Source organism: Scylla paramamosain, chromosome 24, assembly GCF_035594125.1.
Source record: "Scylla paramamosain isolate STU-SP2022 chromosome 24, ASM3559412v1, whole genome shotgun sequence".
Lineage (NCBI taxonomy): Eukaryota > Metazoa > Arthropoda > Malacostraca > Decapoda > Portunidae > Scylla > Scylla paramamosain.
The window spans coordinates 14708328-14729004 of NC_087174.1; the positions used below are offsets into that span (position 1 = coordinate 14708328).

At 40.5% G+C, this 20677-nt stretch overlaps 2 protein-coding genes across 3 annotated transcripts in view; one reads left to right on the plus strand and one right to left on the minus strand.

Moving 5' to 3' along the window:
• The window catches only part of LOC135112805 (JNK1/MAPK8-associated membrane protein-like), a 24017-nt gene extending 9851 nt beyond the window's left edge, over positions 1–14166 (minus strand). The window contains exon 1 of the mRNA XM_064027628.1: positions 13843–14166. Within this exon, the coding sequence (XP_063883698.1) occupies positions 13843–13936 (94 nt within the window). The 5' untranslated portion in view covers positions 13937–14166. The remainder of the gene's footprint in view (positions 1–13842) is intronic.
• Positions 14167–14728: 562 nt separating this feature from the next.
• Positions 14729–20677, plus strand: part of LOC135112807 (CCR4-NOT transcription complex subunit 10-A-like) — a 103593-nt gene continuing 97644 nt past the window's right edge. Inside the window, exon 1 of one of the 2 annotated variants that reach the window (XM_064027631.1) lies at positions 14729–15110. The gene's annotated coding sequence lies outside the window, so the exon portion shown is untranslated. The remainder of the gene's footprint in view (positions 15111–20677) is intronic. The other variant, XM_064027632.1, reaches the window with a different exon arrangement.

Here is a 20677-nt window from a genome sequence, read left to right on the forward strand (position 1 = left end):
TACTGAAAATTTTTGTTGCCCCTGGCCAGTGGCCCTCTTACACACACACACACACACACACACACACACACTGTTTGGACACGGGTGCTAGAGCTCCTGAAGATACATGCTACTGGATCTGGACAAAACAAAAATGTATATGCAGGGGTGAGAGGGGGTTACAGAGTGTCCTGTCTCCAAATTTAATATGTAAACAAGCATTTTGAGGTTAAAAGAAATGGAAGGATTGTAAACAAACTGAGTGAGGAAGTGAGACAGAAGGCACATTTTATTGAAACCCCTGTGGGCTTGAGACAATTGGTGGAGGCAAGTGGAGAAAGGGATTTTTCAGGATTCTGAGAAGAGAAAGGAAATATGAGGAGGATAATCAGTGTAGAGAAAGAAATAAGGTGCATGAGAGAACTGATCTCTGGCATTCTGGAAAAGCAGGACAAAATTATTATGGAAAACAAAGAATTGAGAAAGAACTATAGTGAATGCGATAGTGCTCTAAAGATAAACAATGGGATGAAAGAAGCAATGGAGGAACTAAAGAAAGAAAATTAGATAATCAAGACCTTGCAGAGTTCCTTCAAAACTCTGCAAGGGCTGCAACAAAAGGTGGAGAATAGTGCAGGAAAAGTGGAATGGGCAGTAGGTGAAACCAAACTGGAGGAACTGAGAAATGCCTGTAAGAAAGAACATGAGGATAAAAAAGTTAGCTTCACAGAGATGGTTAAAAAACAAATACAGGAAAAGACCAAGGACATGGTAATTTAGGTAATTAAAGAAAAGGAAGTTTTGGTGAGAGACACAGTGGAAGAAGAAATGTATGGTCTTTTTTGCACTGCAAGAGAAGGAAAATCCAGTAGAGTCTGTCTGGGAGAGAGAAGAGGAGTTGGTAAGGAAAATTATTACAATGGTCCAAGATGAGGAACAGGGACTGGAATGAGAAGTGGAAGAAGCATATAGAATTGGAAAATATAGTGAAGGACGTAAAAGACTATTAAAAGTGAGAATGACATCTCAAGTTGCAGTAGAGGAGATCCTAGCGAGAACTGGAAAGCTGGCTGAAAGTTCAGAATACAAGAATATTTGGGTAAAAACAGATATGAATTTGGAAGAAAGGAAAAAAGAGGGCTCTGAGAAATGAAGCCAAGAAAAAAAAAAAAAAGAGAAGACAGAGACCAAGAGGAAGTTTTATTGGAGGGTACTAGATATGAGACTAGGGAAATGGTATATTACATAAGAACGTAAGAACATAAGAAATGTGGGAAGCTGCAAGAAGCGACCAGGCTTAAACGTGGCAGCCCCTGTATAAAATATACCTACCTATTTCCATCTATTATCCTCATCCATAAACCTGTATAATCTTATCTTAAAGCTCTCTAATGCCCTAGCACTAACAACATGATTACTGAGTCTGTTCCACTCATCTACCACTCTATTTGAGAACCAATTTTTTTCCTATCTCCTTCCTAAACCTGAATTTTTCAAGCTTGAACCCATTATTTCTTGTTGCTGATCCTAAGAATTTTGCCTATATCCCCCTTGTTATAACCCTTATACCACTTAAAGACTTCTATCAGGTCCCCTCTTACCCTACGTCTTTTCTAAAGAGTATAAATTTAACAACTTTAATCTCGCCTCGTAAGGAATACTCCTTATCTCCTGTATCCTTTTAGTCATTCTCCCCTGTACTGATTCTAATAGACCTATATCTTTCCTGTAATGTGGGGACCAGAACTGCACAGCGTAGTCTAGATGAAGTCTGACCAGCGCCAAGTATAACTTTAATATTACTTCCAGCCTTCTACTTTCAACACTCCTAAAAATTAATCCTAGTACCCTATTTGCCCTGTTTCTGGCTTCTACGCATTGTTTCCCTAGATGGATTTCAGAGCTAACTATAACTCCTAAATCTTTCTCGTACCCTGTACCTACCAGAGTTTGGTTGTTTAATGTGTACCTATTGTGTGGGTTTACCTACGCTAAGTACTTTGCATTTATTAATATCAAATTGCATTTGCCATCTATCCGTCCATTCATTCATTCTATCTAAATCTGCCTGCAAGGCGATGGCATCCGATTCTGACCTAATTAATCTACCTATCTTTGTGTCATCTGCAAATTTACTAACATCACTACTAATTCCACTATCCAAGTCATTGATATATATTAGAAATAACAATGGCCCTGATACTGATCCCAGTGGCACCCCACTAATTACATGACCCCACTCAGATTTTGAGCCGTTTATTACAACTCTTTGTTGCCTGTCACTAAGCCATGACCCTATCCAGTCTAACACCTTCCCATCTATCCCGTGTGCCCACACCTTTCTCAGGAGCATTTGGGAAAGGGAACAAGAAATGAAAGAACCACAGCAGCAGACAGAGGAACTGCATGTGGTGGGAGTAGTAGTACATTAAGAGTAATGTATATAAACATGGATGGGTTACTTTCAGGTGTACTGGAAGTGAGAGATTACTTAAAGGAAAATAGACCAGATGTGTTGTGCCCAACCGAGACAAAGTTAAAAGAGGAAGTCCACTTAAGTTTTAAGGAAGAGGGATATAATTTTTGGAGGAGAGATAGAAAGGGAAAAGGGAGAGGAATAGTACTGATAATGGTTCGAGATGATATATATGTGGAAAAAGTGCAATATGGAGATGGCATGGTGGTCATAGGTATAATCAGGACCAGTGGGAAAGAAAGGAGGAGGATCATATTAACGTATGTGCCACCAAAGACATGGAGGCTGGAGGATCACAAGGAAATGCAAAAAGGAGGTGTTAAAGTGCCTAGACAACATGATAAGGAAGGACAATAAAATATTACTAATGGGAGACTTTAACTGCAAAAATATAAACTGGGAGGAGGTGGAAATTAATGGAAATGCTGGACCGTGGAGTGAAGAGAAATGCTACAGTTAGCTATGGTGAATACAATGGACCAATGGGTGGAAGAATTTACAAGATACAGAGGGGAAGAGGAACCATCTATGCTAGACCTGGTATTCACAAAAAAAACAGAGCCTGATCCAACCATTAAATACTTCAGCCCAATGGGAAAAAATGACCATGTAGTGTTGGAGGTACTACTGCAAGATTGGGAGGTTCTACCATGTAAGGAGGATTATAAAAATGGGAGACTTGATCACACAAAGACAAAATTTACAGAGTTAAGAAAATTCTTTGGGAGTATTGATTGGAAGGGATTTATGAAAGGTAAGACAGTGCAAGAGAAATACGAAACATTCCTGAAAAAGTATAATGAGGATGTGCAGAAATATGTACCTGTATATAAAGTAAGGAGCAAACATATTTGGTATAATGCCAGATGTGCAGAAGCTAAGAAGAGAAAGGATATAGCTTGAAAGAAATTGAAGAAACAAAGAAATGAAAATAATAAAGAGCAATATAAGAAGGCAAGGAATGAGTATGTTAGAATAAGAAGAGAGGAGGAGAAACAATTTGAAAAGGATATGGTAAAAGAAATGTGAAGAAGAGCCCAAGCTTTTTTACAGATATATCAATGGAAAGATGACAAGCAGAGAAACCATTGACAAGATAGTAAAGGGAGAAAAGATATATCAAACACCAGAAGAGATGAGTGAAATTCTGAATGAGAGTTTCAGGTCTGTATTCAATGTGGAAACGGGTTTTACAGAACCAAATGAGGAGGTGAGACAGGGGGGTTTACAGGAAGTCTTGGTGCAAAAATATGAAATTGGCAAATTGTTAGAGAAGATAGATGTCAGGAAAGCAATAGGGCCTGATGGAGTGTCAAGATGGACACTAAAGGAATGTAGAGAACAAGTGGTGGAGCCAATTTGGGATGTGATTAACAGCTCACTGATAGAAGGAAGAGCACCAAGAGAGTGGAAGAGAGCAAATATAGTGCCAATACACAAAGGAGGAAAGAGGAATGAGCCACTAAATTATAGACCGGTGTCGCTAACTAGTGTTGTGGGCAAGATCTGTGAAATAGTGATCAAGGAAAAGTGGGTGAAATATTTGGAAGACAATAAAGTTATAACAAATAGTCAATTTGAGTTCAGAAAAGGAAGGTCGTGTGTGACAAATTTACTAAGTTTCTATACAAGAGTAATAAATGAAGTACAAAACAGAGATGGCTGGATAGATGCAGTGTACATAGGCATCAAAAAAGCTTTTGATAAAGTTCCACATAAAAGACTATTGTGGAAGCTTGAACGTATAGGAGGACTGAGAGGGATAATGCTAAAATGGATGAGGGACTACTTAAAGGATAGAGAAATGAGAACTGTGACCAGGGACACCTGTTCAAGTTGGAGTAATGTAACAAGCGGAGACCACAGGGGTCAGTGTTAGCACCCATTATGTTCCAAATATACATCAGTGATATGCAGGAGGGTTTGACCAGTTATATTAATCTATTTGCTGATTATGCAAAATTGTTAAGAGTAATAAAGAGCCATATTGATTGTACAGAGTTGCAAAGAGATGTTAACAAGATTTATTGGTGGAGCAAGAAGTGGAAATTGGAATTCAATGTTAAGAAATGCCATGTGATGGAATTGGGAAAGAGTAAAAGAAGACCAGTATGGGACTATAAAATGGGGGGAGGAAGTAATAATGAGGAGCAAGGAGGAAAAAGACTTAGGAGTGGTATTTCATGATACCCTAACCCCAGAACAGCATATAAATGAGATATTTGGCTCCACGTACAGGATATTAACAAATAATAGGGTGGCATTTCATTACATGGATAAGACTATGGTGAAAAAAATTATAGCCACTATGCTACATCCCAGACTGGAATATGCAGCAGTGGTGTGGTCTCCACATATGAAGAAAGACATAAAGAAGTTGGAAAGAATTCAGAGGGTAGCTACAAGGATGGTACCAGAGCTGAGAGACCTAACGTATGAAGAGAGGCTGAGGGAAATTGGACTGCAAACTTTGCAAGTTAGAAGAGAAATAGGAGATTTAATAATGATGTATGAAATAGTTAACTGCATTGAGAAGATAGACAAGCAGGATCTGGTGTTGCTGGAAGAAAATAAAGCTGGATAGATGAGAGAGCATTCAAAGATCAGGAAGTCAGTGTTTGAGGGACATCAAGAAGTACAGTTTTCCACATAGAACTGTGGATATCTGGATTAGTCTAAATGAGGAGACTGTTACAGCACCAAACATGCATAAATTTAAGGAAATTCTTGATAAATATAGATGACAGGACACTATGAGTCCTGTATTAAACAACTAGGTAAACACACACACACACACACACACACACACACACACACACACACACACACACACACACACACACACACACACACACTTGTTGAGAAGAATAAGGCAGGCCTTTGCATATATGGATGAAGAGATGGTCAGGAAGATGATCATGTCACTGATAAGACCTAGAGTAGAATATGCAGCAGTAGTGTGGTCGCCATACAAGAAAAAGGATATAAAGAAGTTGGAGAGAGTTTAGAGGGCAGCTACGAAGATGGTACCAAGTATCAAGGACTTGTCATATGAAGAGAGACTGGAAAGGATACATCTACCAACATTGGAAAAGAGGAGAGAAAGGGGAGACTTGACTGCGATATATAAAGCATATGAGGGAGTAAAGGAGATGGACCGGAGCGACTTAATGGTCTGGAATACACGGAACACTAGAGGACATGGAAAGAGGCTGAAGAGGAGTGCTTGTAGAAGAGATGTCAAAAAGTATAGTTTCCCATACAGAAGTATTGATGTATGGAACAGTCTGGATGAGGAGATAGTAAATGCAGAAAGTATACATAGATTCAAGGATAAGTTGGATATTAAAAGATATGGAGATGGGACAGCACGAGCATAGCTCTTTTCCCATAAAGCACAACTAGGTAAATACAACTAGGTAAAGGTAAAACACACACACACACACACACACACACACACACACGAGTGGCCTCAAGAAATACAGCTTCCCATATCAAATTATTGATATCTGGAATGATATGAAGAAAGAGGTGGTTGTGGCAAACGATGTACACATGTTTAAAGAGAAACTAGATAAATATGGTTATGGAGACAGGATGAAAGGAGCTTTGGCTCGTGCCCTGTTTAATACAACTAGGTAAATAAACTGCTTTTTTTTTTTCATAACCTTATGATGAAACATAATAAATTTTTTTTACATGAAACATCCTTGTAAAATAGGGGTACATCTTATGCAGAGGTGCATCTAATACACCAGCAAATACAGTATACATACAACCAATCCTCAACATTCATGGTTTCAAGATTCACAGTTTCCATCATTCATGGATCAGTGCCAGAAGGAAAATGTAGGCAGATGTGATTTTTCATGTATTGTCACCAGTTGAAATTTTGTGTACAGCAAAGTTCATCATGCCATACAAATGCATGCTGCCTACCATACCAGGTCAGGGTTCCTCAGTCTCAGGTCAGGGTTCCTAGTGAATGGACATGTTTAGTGAGCAGTGACCTGATGTTAATATAGCTGGCTAGTGTAGACATGGTGCCTTGTGTTGCTGAGTCGTCTGGTTATGTTAGTTCTCCTGTTCTTGAGGCCTTCATTGCGAAGGTCTCAGAGGTGGAGGCTGAGTTCCATCAAAGGATCTCGGAGGTGCAGGCTGAGTTTTGTGAGAGGATCTTAGCACCTGTGGGAGGGTTGTGCACCACCGTCACCTTACCTAGTAAGGCAACGGAGGAGCAGTGGTCGGTGGTGTGCAGGGGAGCCAAGAGGGTGAAGGTCCTCTGGGCACCTTGTGTGGAGACGAAGAATCCCTTCAATGTGCTGGAGGAAGGGAAGGAGAAGGAGGTGGACATGGCGGGAGGAGGCAAGAAGGAGGGGGCAGATGCAGTTACCCTGCCCCAAGGTAGAGTGCTTGTGTTTGGAGATAGTCAAGTTAGGCACTTAGATAGTGTGTTCTGTGCTAGGGATAGGAAGTGTAGGTCGAGGGTGTGTTTGCTGGGGGCCGGGATAGGGAAGGTAGCTGATAGGCTAGACACATGCTTGGAAAAAGATGGGACCAAGCCCATTGTTTTTCTCAGTGCGGGAGGGAATAACCTTAGTAAGGTCAGGAGTGAGGAGCTTATCAGGAGGTTTTGACAGGCTTTGGACAGGATTAGGGACAAGGGAGGGATCCCCGTGGTATGTGGTGTCTTGCTGAGGAGGGGAGTTGGTGCTGAGTGGCTGTCCAGGGCTATTACAGTGAATCGCAGGCTAGCGAATCATTGTAAGAGTAATGGATGGACGTTCATTGGCAACTGGGACCTTTTCTATGGTAGGGACACCTTGTACACCAGGGATGGAGTACATTTGTCACGCCAGGGTGTTTGTGTTTTGGCCGAAACACTCGAGCGGAAGGTAACTGCACTCCAGCACTTTTTTCGTTAGTCGGGAGGGAAGAAAGGGTAGTGAGGAGAAGGCGAGGGGCAAATTAATTAAATCTAGAAAGGTAGCCAGCTCAGAGAAGGTGAGAAATAGCTTAAGTGTTTACTACACAAACTGTAGAAGTATTCTGAATAAAATAGACTTGCTTAGAGGAATAGCAAGTGTAGAGAAATTTGATATCATTGCTTTAACTGAAACTTGGTTAGATATGTCAGGAAAAGTATTTAATCCAGAGGTTAAGTTAGATGGTTATACAATGTTCTATAAAGATAGGGAAAACAGGAGGAGGAGTCATCGCATTGTACGTTAGGGACACATTACAGTGTTGTATGAACAGTAGAATTAAAACAGATAACAAAGCAGAGTCGATATGGGTAGATATTAAGGAAGGATCGCAGTCAGTAGTACTAGGGGTGGTTTACAGACCACCGACCAGTACAGAGGAAATTAACACCTCACTGTGGCAGGAATCAAATAGAGCAGGCAGGTACAGTCAGGTATGTGTGGTAGGAGATTTTAATTTTAGGAATATCGACTGGAGTCTGATTGTGGGAAACAAGGAAGCAGAGGAATTTCTTAAGGTAATTCAGGATAATTTTTTAAAACAGGTAGTCGTACAACCCACAAGGGGGAACAATATTCTAGATTTAATTCTTACTAACAGAGAGGAAGCAGTCATGCAGGTAGAGGTTGGACGACAGCTAGGTAACAGTGACCATAGGGAAATTAGGTGAAATTTAGAATGGGAAGAAACTGTTAGAAACAAAAACACCAGTAAAATACCTGACTTTAGGAGAGCAGATTTTGAAGAATTAAAAAGGTACCTCCAAGGAGTGGACTGGCAAAGGATGCAGGGTGAGGTCAGGTCAGGGACGGAGTTCAGAGAGATAAGGCAGGATGAGATAGGTGAGGTGAGGCGTGAGTGTGCAGGACAAGAGGAGGGAAGATGTGTCCAGAAGGGGAGGAGGAAAGAGGAAGGGGGAGATAGGTGTGAGTATGTTGGAATGTCAGGTCATGCTGAAATGAGAGAGGTGAGGTCAAGGCGAATAGATGAGGGAGTGGAGAGGATGGTAGGGGCTGAAATGAGGGGATTAGGTGAGGTAAATATAGATGAATTTTATAAATATTTCGTAAAGTTCATACATGACAGCAAATATCCTGTATAGGACAACAAGATCACAAAAAAAAATGACCCTAAATGGATGACTGCTAGGTTAAAGCATTATATAGGGTGTAAGAGAAGTATGCATAAGAGATTAAGGGCAGGTGAAGAAGTTTTAAGGTCACAATATAATTAATTAGTTAGAACAGTCAGGAAGTTAACGAGGAAAGCTAAGGACAATTATGAATTAAAGGTAGCCAGCCAGGCGAAGACGGACCCAAAGGGATTTTATCAGGTATACAGGACGAAGAATAAGGATACTATAGGTCCATTAAAGGCAGCAGATGGGGAGCTGGTTAGTTCTGGGGAGGAGATTAGTAAACTTTTGAAAGAGTATTTTATAACAGGAAAACATGCAGGATATGCCAGATAGTGAACAGGTGTTTAGAGCAGATGAGAATGAGAAGCTGACAGATATTTCCATAACTAGGGAGATAGTGGAACAGGAGATAGATAGGCTAAAAAAGTTCAAGACACCAGGACCAGATGAAATATGTCCCAGAGTACTTAAGGAATGCAAAGAGATTATTAGTGAGCTGTTAGTTTCTGTCTTTAGGAAATCACTGGAGTTGGGTGAGGTAATGTGGAGGCAGGCTAATGTAGTACCCATCTTTAAGAAAGGAGATAAAACTTTAGTGTCTAAGTATAGACCTGTCAGCTTAACTTCAGTTGTAGGTAAAATGTTAGAGTCAATAATAGCGAGGAACATTAGGGAACATTTAGACAAACATAACTTAATAAATCAGTCACAGCATGGCTTCACGAAGGGGAAGTCTTGCCTGACAAACTTGTTAAGTTTTTAAAGTAAGGTGTACAAGGCAGTAGATAATGGTGATAGTTATGATATCTTATATCTGGACTTTAGTAAAAAATTTGACAAGGTACCCCATCAAAGGCTCCTGAGAAAGGTTAGGGCACATGGGATAGATGGGAAGGTGTTAGGCTGGATAGGGTCATGGTTTAGTGACAGGCGACAGAGAATGGTAATAAACGGCTCGAAATCCAAGTGGGGTCATGTAATTAGTGGGGTGCCACAGGGATCAGTATTAGGAACATTGTTATTTCTAATATATATCAATGACTTGGATAGTGGAATTAGTAGTGATGTTAGTAAATTTGCGGATGACACAAAGATAAGTCAGAATCGGATGCCATCGCCTTGCAGGCAGATTTAGATAGAATGAATGAATGGATGGATAGATGGCAAATGCAATTTAATATCAATAAATGCAAAGTACTTAGCGTAGGTAGAGGAAACCCACACAATAGGTACACATTAAACAACCAAACTCTGGTAGGTACAGGGTACAAGAAAGATTTAGGAGTTATAGTTAGCTCTGAACTCTATCTAGGGAAACAATGAATAGAAGCCAGAAACAGGGCAAATAGAGTACTAGAATTCATTTTTAGGAATGTTAAAGGTAGAAGGCCAGAAGTAGTATTAAAGTTATACTTGGCGCTGGTCAGACCTCATCTACACAACGCTGTGCAGTTCTGGTCACCACATTACAGGAAAGATATAGGTCTATTAGAATCAGTACAGAGGAGAATGACTAAAAGGATACAGGGGATGAGGACTTTTCCTTACGAGGCGAGGTTGAAGCTGTTAAATTTACATTCTTTAGAGAGACGTAGGTTAAAAGGGGACCTGATAGAAGTCTTTAAGTGATATAAGGGTTATAACAAGGGGGATGTAAGCAAAATTCTTAGGATCAGCAACCAGGGTAGAACAAGAAATAACGGGTTCAAGCTTGAAAAATTTAGGTTTAGGAAGGAGACAGGAAAAAAATTGGTTCTCAAATAGAGTGGTAGATGAGTGGAACGGACTCAGTAATCATGTTGTTAGTGCTAGGACACTAGAGAGCTTTAAGAGAAGATTAGACAAGTTTATGGATGGGGATAATAGATGGAAATAGGTAGGTATATTTCATACAGGGACTGCCACGTGTAAGCCTGGTCGCTTCTTGTAGCTTCCCTTATTTCTTATGTTCTTATGTTCTTATACCAATTCACATTATCTCAAATGCTTGGTAATTTTACCAATTTTGCATGATTTGGTGATCATTTGTGTACAACTCCTACTACCTGTATATTGTGTGCATTTCCCACTACTGTCCAGGCTTAAAGATTCTAGCAGTCAGGTGATCAATCTCCTTACTGACTTGGAAAGATGGAAAAATAAAAATTCTCAACTCAGCTCTAAGCACACGATCCCATGTCACTGTAAGCCACCAGCACCAGAAGGGAAGAGTGTAGAGTGGCACAAGTCAGGACTCACTGAAATGGGAGTCTGACATCTAGGCTATAATAAGAGAGAGAGAGAGAGAGAGAGAGAGAGAGAGAGAGAGAGAGAGAGAGAGAGAGAGAGAGAGAGAGAGAGAGAGAGAGAGAGAGAGAGAGAGAGAGAGAGAGAGAGAGAGAGAGAGAGAGAGAGAGAGAGAGAGAGAGAGAGAGAGAGAGAGAGAGAGAGAGAGAGAGAGAGAGAGAGAGAGCAGGATGCCTTCAACAGCCTCCTGATGGTGCAGGGTCTGACGAACCACATGTCCTTCCCTACACATGAGAGGGGAGGATCGCTAGATCCTGTGCTAACAGGTCTCCCTGACTCCAGTGTCCTCTGTCATCAACTGGGGATGGTGGGCACCTCCGACCACCACGCCGTGCTGGCATGCGTCAAGCTGGGCATAGCAAGGGAGGCCGCCGCCCCTCACATCTGGCTGTGGGAGCAGGCTGACTGGGCATCCCTGAGACATGTCATTGTTCGCTTGGACTGGGACGCCCTACTGACAAGCAACGTGGAGGAAAAGGCCCGTGCCCTCACCACCAAGCTCCTTGCCCTCCAGCAGCAACACGTCCCCTGCAGAAGGTACTTCGTTGGGCCTGGTGACCCTGCTTGGTTCGGTTACCGATGCCGAGCGGCCACTGAGGCTAAACATGCAGCCTGGGTGAGGTGCAAATGTCATCCAACACGCTACAACTGGGCCCAACATTGTGTGGCGTGTAAACGGGTGACAGCTACCTGCAGGTGGGCGAGATGGAGCAGCAAGAGGACATGAGGCGAAAGCTCTGTGGCTCAGGGGTTGGCCACAAGACCTGGTGGAGGCTTGTCAAGGAGCAGCAAGGGTCAGGCCACCACGATGCTGTTCCTCCACTAATCAGGTTGGATGGGACAACAGCCACCAGCATTGAGGACAAGGCTTCTCTACTCGCTGACTTTTTCACAGAGAAGATGTCAGTCACTGATCCAGGTAGACGGCCTACGCTTTGACTGCCATGTTGCTGCTGTTGCCCACCAGGCCTCCCAGTGAGTCTCTGCACTGTGTCGGATGTTAGGAAACCTCGACTCCTGGGGCATCCTCACACTGTACAAGACTCAGATACGGCCTTGTATGGAGTACAGTGCCTTGTCCTGGATGTTGAGTGCCCCTACCCACTTGCAGAGATTGGATGCTGTGCAACAACGTGCCCTGCGCTTGGTGGGGATGGACAGACAACAGCAGCAGCAGCAGCAGCAGCAGCAGGAGGAGCAGACTGGAGTCACGTCGCTGGAGCATCGGTGGGACGTGCCGGTGCTGGTGGTCCAGCACAAGGCCCGGTTTCTGGAGGTCATCTCAGCTTACTAAGGCTCCTACCATGAGCTGTCCAGAGGGAGACCAGGACCACCACCTCCAGTGACATACTGGTGCAGGTGCCTCGATCTTACTTGAGGCAGCACCAGTGCTCTTACACAGCCAGAACCTCCAGACTGTGGAACGTGTTTACTGCAGCCACGAGTGATACACAGACAATGACACTTCAGCAAGTGAAAGTGGCTGCACACAGGTGGCATAAAACACAAACTCCCACACTAATGCTGTGTATATAGTGTATATAGTAGGATACGTTTGCCTTTTTTTGTATCTATTCTCTTCTTTATATTTTTTTTGTATCTATTCTCTTCTTTATATTTAAGTATAGGCTTTTTAAATAGCAGCATAAAAAAAAACCTGTTGTTTTAAGCCTGATGTAAATTTTGTTTAAATAAAAAGAGAGAGAGAGAGAGAGAGAGAGAGAGAGAGAGAGAGAGAGAGAGAGAGAGAGAGAGAGAGAGAGAGAGAGAGAGAGAGAGAGAGAGAGAAAAAAAAAAAAATTATAGAAGTAATGGTAAAACTGCAGGGTTGGACCTCCCCCTTTTCCTCCATCCCACCCCCCCGACCCTCCCCAACAAGCTTGAGGGCCTGTGGGGAATTGGGGGTTTTGGGGGGGAGACATAAAAGAGCGATAAATGGACTTAGAAAATTTAGGGAAATTTCCCTAGAATAAAAAAAAATTTGGGGATAAGGTTTAAGTTTCAACCAATACGTCAGAATAATTATATACCTAACCTAACCTAACCTAGCCAGGGGGGCTGCACCCCCCTGGACTCCCCTAAGGTTATTAACCTAACCTAACCTTAACCTAACCTAACCTAACTTATAACCTAACCTAACTTATATCCTTGGCTAGTAACCTAGCCATGCGATAGTAACTTAGCCACGCAATAACAGTACAGTACCTAGGGAAATTTCCCTAGATTGAAAAAATGCATTTATAGCTCTTTTATACCTCCTCCCCCCAAAAACTTCTGATATGATGATAATATAATAAGAAATTCATCAATGTGACTTACGTTTACGGTTGGTGTGGAGATATCAGAAAATACGTAATAAATAGCAAACTTACCAAATTAAGAAGACTGTGCAGCAGCAGCTGTCTCCTGAGAACGGAGAGCGTCATACGGGCTATACAGGGAAGCTGCCTCAAGGAGAAATGCATGGAAGTGTTTATTCTCTTCCTTGTCAACAGGCCACCCTTGCCAGCTTGTGTAGCTTCACTCGGAAGGGATGATTGTGGACTTAGTTTCTGGAGGCGGCGCGCTATTAATTTGTGTAGCTTCACTCGGAAGGGATGATTGTGGACTTAGTTTCTGGAGGCGGTGCGCTATTAATTTAATTATTGCGGCCTTACAAAAGCCTTCCCCACATTGAAAACATCACAAACATGTTCTATAGTAAGTACTCTATCACGTTGCAATGTGTTTTTAATGAATAGAGAGGAGGTCCAACCCTGCGGATATACGGAAGTAACCTTAGCCTAATCATTTCCAGACAGTGGTTGTTTATTTCTGGACAATTTTTTTTACACGATACACATAATGAAGGTAACAGCAGTGACATTAATTAACAGAATTAATCTAAACCTAACCAAACCCTCGCATGAAAAGTTACTTCAGTATGATTTAAAAAAATAAATAAATAAAGTAAATGAATAAGTAAATAAATACTTACCCTGCTCATAGTTGAAGCTTTTGGGTTCCTTGTAGGCGTGAGTGACGGCACACAGACCCACAAAAAGGAGCAGCAGGGACCAGGGATGGGCCATTACCTCCAATCCAAAGTTGTACTTTAAATACTTTGCAGTCCTATATTAGTGTAAGGATTCACCTTTGTAAGTGACTCCACTTCACTGTCTCAGCAGCATCACTTTCAGCTTTACCCTATTCTTGCTGGTGCAGGCAAGCCCTACTGGCCACCAACACCCTCACTCCTAACAAGTTCCTCATCCTGCGCCACGGCAGATCAGCTGTTTGGTTTGTTACGATTCAATATTTTTAACGGTAAAGCCTTAAGACAATGACATGAAAAGTTATTGCTGAAATAAAAAGTTGCATTATCCAAATTAGGAAGATTATATATACATATATATATATATATATATATATATATATATATATATATATATATATATATATATATATATATATATATATATATATATATATATATATATATATATATATATATATATATATATATATATATATATATATATATATATATATATATATATATATATATATATATATATATATATATATATATATATATATATATATATATATATATATATATATATATATATATATATATATATATATATATATATATATATATATATATATATATATATATATATATGTTTGTGTGTGTGTGTGTGTGTTTAAGAGTAAAAGAGAGAATAGGTTTATTTCGTGTATGTGGTGATAATTTCGAATGTATCTTTAACTTACAACTATCAAAACAGTTATAGGTGGTTTTAAAGAATACGAATTAGAATATTACACTCATTGTTCAACATCAAAGACATGTTCCGCAGACCACAGAGCATAGCAGCAGTAATAACAAGAACAAGGAACAGGAAGGTGCCTCTATGTTCTTGATCTTGATTTTACAGGAGGCTCAGGATTCCTCCCCAGCCAGGCCTTTCCATCGGCACTCCTGTAAGGAAAAAAAGAACAACAACAGAAAACGGCATACAGAGTCATACAGCATCTATCACACCACTAGTTCTTACATCTAGCACGCCACATTTTCTTCAGGAACTCTTTCACAGCCTCAATCATCCTTTCATTCGTCTTCCCACACTGCACCGAGGCGTGCAGCGCGGCACCAAGATCAAGGTACGGCTGGCTGACTGGCTGGCTGTCACTTACCTCGTGTGCCGCCCTTCTCCAGCGGCCCCTATGTACTCCCTTTAGCAAAAGAAGGGAACACAAGTAAGTACAGCTTCCATGTGACCTTCCAACATAAGCCAAACAAAAGTGAAGTGCCGCAAATGAAGGGAAACTGGTATTTCTTTGAAATTTGTCATGCAGCATTTGATGACCTTCTGTCACAATGCCTCTCTCCTCAAGTATCGCCGGTATTATTATGTAAGTGTACCCGTCTCACGACAAAAAAAAAATCTCTGGAGTACTAAGGATCACATATAACACAACGGTGTATATATTTACCGACACAAATTGTTAGTTCCTGAGATAATTTTTATCAAATTTATTGTTTAGTTAGGTAAGGTTAGGTTTAGGGTAAATTTGCAGTTTCAACCAATACTCCCATCCTCTTTATCTCTCACTATAGCCAACAAGCATAGGGCCTGGTGAGAATGTGGAGTTTTTGGGTTGGGAAAGCCAAAGTGAGGTATTTTTGACATTCCTGGAAAAAGTCTAAGGATGATAAATAACGTATTTCTAGGCTATCCTAACCTAATGTAACTAACCTAACTGGGGAGAGCGTGTCCCCCTCCTCTAGATCTCCCCCTTAAGGTCACTAACTTAACCTAACATTACCTAACCTAACTTAGCCTAACATTACCTAACCTAACAACCTAACATTACCTAACCTAACCAAACCAAGCATTACCAAACCAAACCTAATCTAACCCCTCCCCCCATAAGGTAAACTAACATAATGTAACATTTTGTAAGCTCCTACATTCTATCAGTCATCACTACATACCAATGAAAAATACCTTAAGAAAAAGTTGAGGGAACTGTCGATAAACTGCTAGTTCATATATTCACAGCCAGCACACATCTCTTCTGTAGCCATAGCCTAACTGATGCAGCACAGACAGTCCCGGGTTCTCCTTTCTCCTCTAAATATATGTACCTATATGTGATTGGCCAACAGATTTCTGTGTGACCTGATTTGCAGCAGGTAACCTCACATCATCATAGGTCCTAACATGTGACAACGACATGTCACCATCGAACATGCGCACTATTGATAACAAACATCTGAACACTCTCAGGATCCTATGAGAGATGACTGGAGGTGGATCGAAGCTAGAATTGACTTAAACCTTCAAAATTCTCATCTGAAGTTATTATTAATTTCAGATAGGGTAAAATGCGGCTAGAATTGCTCCAAACATTGAGATGTAGACCCTGAGAGGGGCTATAGTTATGTACAGTGTATTGGTTGAAACTGCAATAATACCAGGTTTAGTTATGTTAAGTTAGGTTTAGTTAGGTTTGGTTAGGGTAGGTTTAGTTAGATTTGGTTAGGTTTAGTTGAGCTCTGTTTTTTTTTTTTTCAGTGTCATGTATAAGGATAAAACTGAATTTTTCTGGTAGTTTTTGGTGTATTTTGGATGAATCTCAGCTTGTTTTCATAGCAAATCATTGGTTTATGTGTATGGGGAGTATAAAAATAATGGTTCATTTGCAGCAGAAACAGTTACTAGATTCATTCAAAGCACATCAAAATCTACCAGAAAAATGTAGTTTCATCTGAAAATGTTAGATGGGTGCATTTATATAAATTTACCGTATCATCTGGTAAGGAGAGCTGCATCAGATTCTTTTTGTAGCTTTGACAAGACCTTTTTCCTCTCTCATTCATAACCACTGGTGCAACACCCTACTCATATTCCTGACTGTCTTGGAGATATGCCCAACATTCTTGACCTTTTCCTAATCTCTAATACTTCTGCTTATGCTGTTACCATCTTTTCTCCATTGGGCTCCTCAGATCACAATCTCATATCTGTATCTTGTCCTATCACTCTAACCCCTCCTCAGGATCCCCCTAAGCAGAGGTGCCTCTGGTATTTTGCCTCTGCTAGTTGAGAGGACCTAAGGAGGTATTTTGCTGATTTTCCTTGGAATGACCACTGCTTGCGTGTCAGAGGCCCATCTCTGTGGGTCGAGTGCATAACAGAGATGATAGTGTCTGGCATGGAGGCATACATTCCTCACTCCTTTTCTCAACCTAAACCTTCCAAACCTTGGTTTAACAAAACCTGTTCTTGTGCTGTACGTGATAAAGAAGTGGCCCACAAAAGGTACTTGAGCCTTCCATCACCAAAATCTCATGCGGTTTATATATCTGCCTGGAACCATGCAAAGTCTGTTCTCCAACTAGCCAAAAACTCCATTAATAGAAAGTGTCAAAATCTTTCAAGATCTAACTCCCCTTGTGACTTCTGGCACCTAGCCAAAAAACCTCTCCAATAACTTTGCTTCTTCTTTCCCTCCTTTATTTCAACCAGATGGCACTACTGCTGTCACATCTATCTAAAGCTGAACTTTTTGCTCATACCTTTGCTAAAAACTCTACCTTGGATGATTCAGGGCTTGTTCCTCCCTCTCCTCCACCCTCTGACTACTTAATGCTACCTATAAAAATTCTTTGTAATGATGTTTTCCATGCCCTCACTAGCCTAAACTCTTGGAAGGCTTATGGACCTAGTGGGGTCCCTCCTATTGTTCTCTGAAACTGTGCCTCAGTACCTGCACCTTGCCTAGTCAAACTCTTTCAGCTCTGTCTGTCAACATCTACCTTTCCTTCTTGTTGGAAGTTTGCCTACATTCATCCCGTTCCTAAAAAGGGTGACCATTCTAATCCCTCAAACTACCATTCTATTGCTTTAATTTCCTGCCTATCTAAAGTTTTTGAATCTATCCTTAACAGGAAGATTCTTATACATCTATCACTTCACAATCTTCTATCTGCTTGCCAGTATGGGTTCTGTCAAGGCCGCTCTACTGGTGATCTTCTGGCTTTCCTAACTGAGTCTTGGTCATTCTCTTTTAGATATTTTGGTGAAACTTTTGCTGTTGCCTTAGACATATCAGAAGCTTTTGATAGAGTTTGGCACAAAGCTTTGATTTCCAAACTATCCTCCCTCGGCTTCTGTCCTTCTCTTTGTAACTTCATCTCAAATTTCCTTTCTATTGCTGCTGTGTTAGATGGTCACTGTTCTTCTAAATCTATTAACATTGGTGTTCCTCAGGGTTCTGTCCTGTCACCGACTCTCCTATTATTCATCAATGATCTTCTAAACCAAATTTCTTGTTCTATCCACTCCTATGCTGATGATACCACCCTGTACTTTTCCACGATTTCTCGTAGATGTCCAACCCTTCAGGAAGTAAGCAGTTCACGCAGGGAAGCCACAGAATGCCTGACTTCTGATCTTTCTAAAATTTCTGATTGGGGCAGAGCAAACTTGGTATTGTTTAATACCTCAAAAACTCAATTCCTCCATCTATCAACTTGACACAACCTTCCAGACAACTATCCCCTCTTCTTCATTGACACTCAGCTGTCCCACTGAACATCCTTGGTCTGTCCTTTTCTTATAATCTAAACTGGAAACTTCATAAAATTATGTCATCTAGCTTAAACAGCTTCTATGAAGTTAGGCATTTTGAGATGTTTCCACCAGTTTTTCTCTTCCCCCCACCCACAAGTGGCTAACTGTACAAGGACCTTATCTGACCATATATGGAGTATGCTTTACATGTCTAAGGGTGTTCCACTCATACCACTCTTTTAGATAGGGTGAAATCAAAAGCTTTTCATTTTATCAACTCCCTCTCCTCTGACTGTCTTCAGCCCCTTTCTCATTGCCACAATGTTCCATTTCTTGCTCTCTTCCACTTTTTTCATGCTAACTGTTCTTCTGATCTTGCTAACTGCATACCTCACCTCCTCCTGCAGCCTTGCTGCAGAGGACCTTTTTCATACACCTATTCTGTCCACCTCTCTAAGAGTTAATCAGTATTCTCAGTCATTCATCCCTTTCTCTCTCAGTGTGTGTTTTTTTTTTATTGGATTTTTTGTTGCCCTTGGCCAGTGTCCCTCATGTGTATATATATGTATATATATATATATATATATATATATATATATATATATATATATATATATATATATATATATATATATATATATGTAGTGGAGTCCACAATCAAAAATACAGTTTGGTATTTTTTACTCTTTCACCAGTCTCTCAATTCCGGATGGAACTATTTTTTATGGTAGTTTTCAGCCTGTTTTGAATTTATCTCGATGTTGTTTTTCCCTGGAATCACTAGTTTTTATATTTTACCCACCTCTGTCCTCCCCCTATATCCCTCAGAAACTAAAGTTTTGCAATAAAAACAAAAAGCAGATAACACAAAACAGACTGAAATCTACCAGGAGAAAATAGTTTCATCCTCACAAATAAACACCACAGCAGTAAGACCCGGTCTCACTGTTCCACCCCCCCCCCCCCACACACAAGAGAACTGGCTGCCACTTGCCCATGACCACCAGCTGGCTGCAGTGTACCAGCACCTAACCAGCTTAATGAAATTAACCTATCTTAATCAAACTAACCTAACCTAACCAAACTACTGTAAGCTAACCAAACTAACATAAGCTAATTGAAACTAATCTAATCTAACCAAACTAATCAAACTTAACCTAACTGGCAAGGCTAAGAAATACATACATATTCATTACCTTATTCATCTTTGTAAAATCTGGCGATGGATTGGAGATAAGGTGACACTTACACAGACAGATATCTTCCTCAAACTAATTCAGATATTTCATATTTAGCTGCTTCTCCCTCCTCAGGGTGAAATAAAATGCTATGATTGGCTAAATTAATTCTTTATTTTTTAATTGGTCAGTGGCTGCATTCTCAAACAAAAGAAGCAATCACCGTGATTAATTTCGCACTTGTGCATCTGATGTGGCATACACATGCACAAACTTAACTGAGGAATATCAGTGCCCGCCTGTCCACCACATGCACGGGTGTGTCACTTCCAAGTGTTGTCAGTAGTAAGTGAGTGAGCTTGTTTCCCCCAAAAAAACATAAATTGTTAAAAATTGCTGTCAGCATTATAAATAATTAGTGGTAGGGTTGAAATTACTCAGAATGAGAAGCTCTAAATGATGAGAAGGGTGAGAAAAACCTTGTTGAGACTGGTGAAAGAATAAAGAATACCTTCAATTTTCAATACATTTTGAATAAATATTCAGAAAACCTTTGTTTCCTAACCTAACCAAACCAACAGTGTCACACTGTTAGGTTAGGTTAGAGAAGATTGAGAGGGGCACCGCACAACTGTTAGGATTGAATAGGATAGTCTAAGTTAGGTTTGGTTTGGTTAGGTTAGGAAACTTATGAAAAAAAATTTTTGTCTGGCAGAGTGGGATGGGTGATTTCTTAACATTTTATGCAGTTTGATATGTTGAGAACAAAGATTAATTTTTACGATCTCCTCTTTTATCCTTGGAATTATTTTTTCTCTTAGATTTTGATGTGCTTTGAATGAATTAGACCTTCATCTTTCCTTGAAATTGCATCTTATTTTAGACCTATTCAGCCCTTTATGGAGAGTAGTGATCTCCAAGAAAATGGGTGGCATATTAAATCAAAAAGTATCTAGATCTCAGGAAAAGAACCCAGGCCCCCTTTGAACACCACTAAAGTCATGCTAACCTCCATGCATCATTGTTGGCCATGTAACTAAATCAAAGCTTATAGTGTATTTATCTT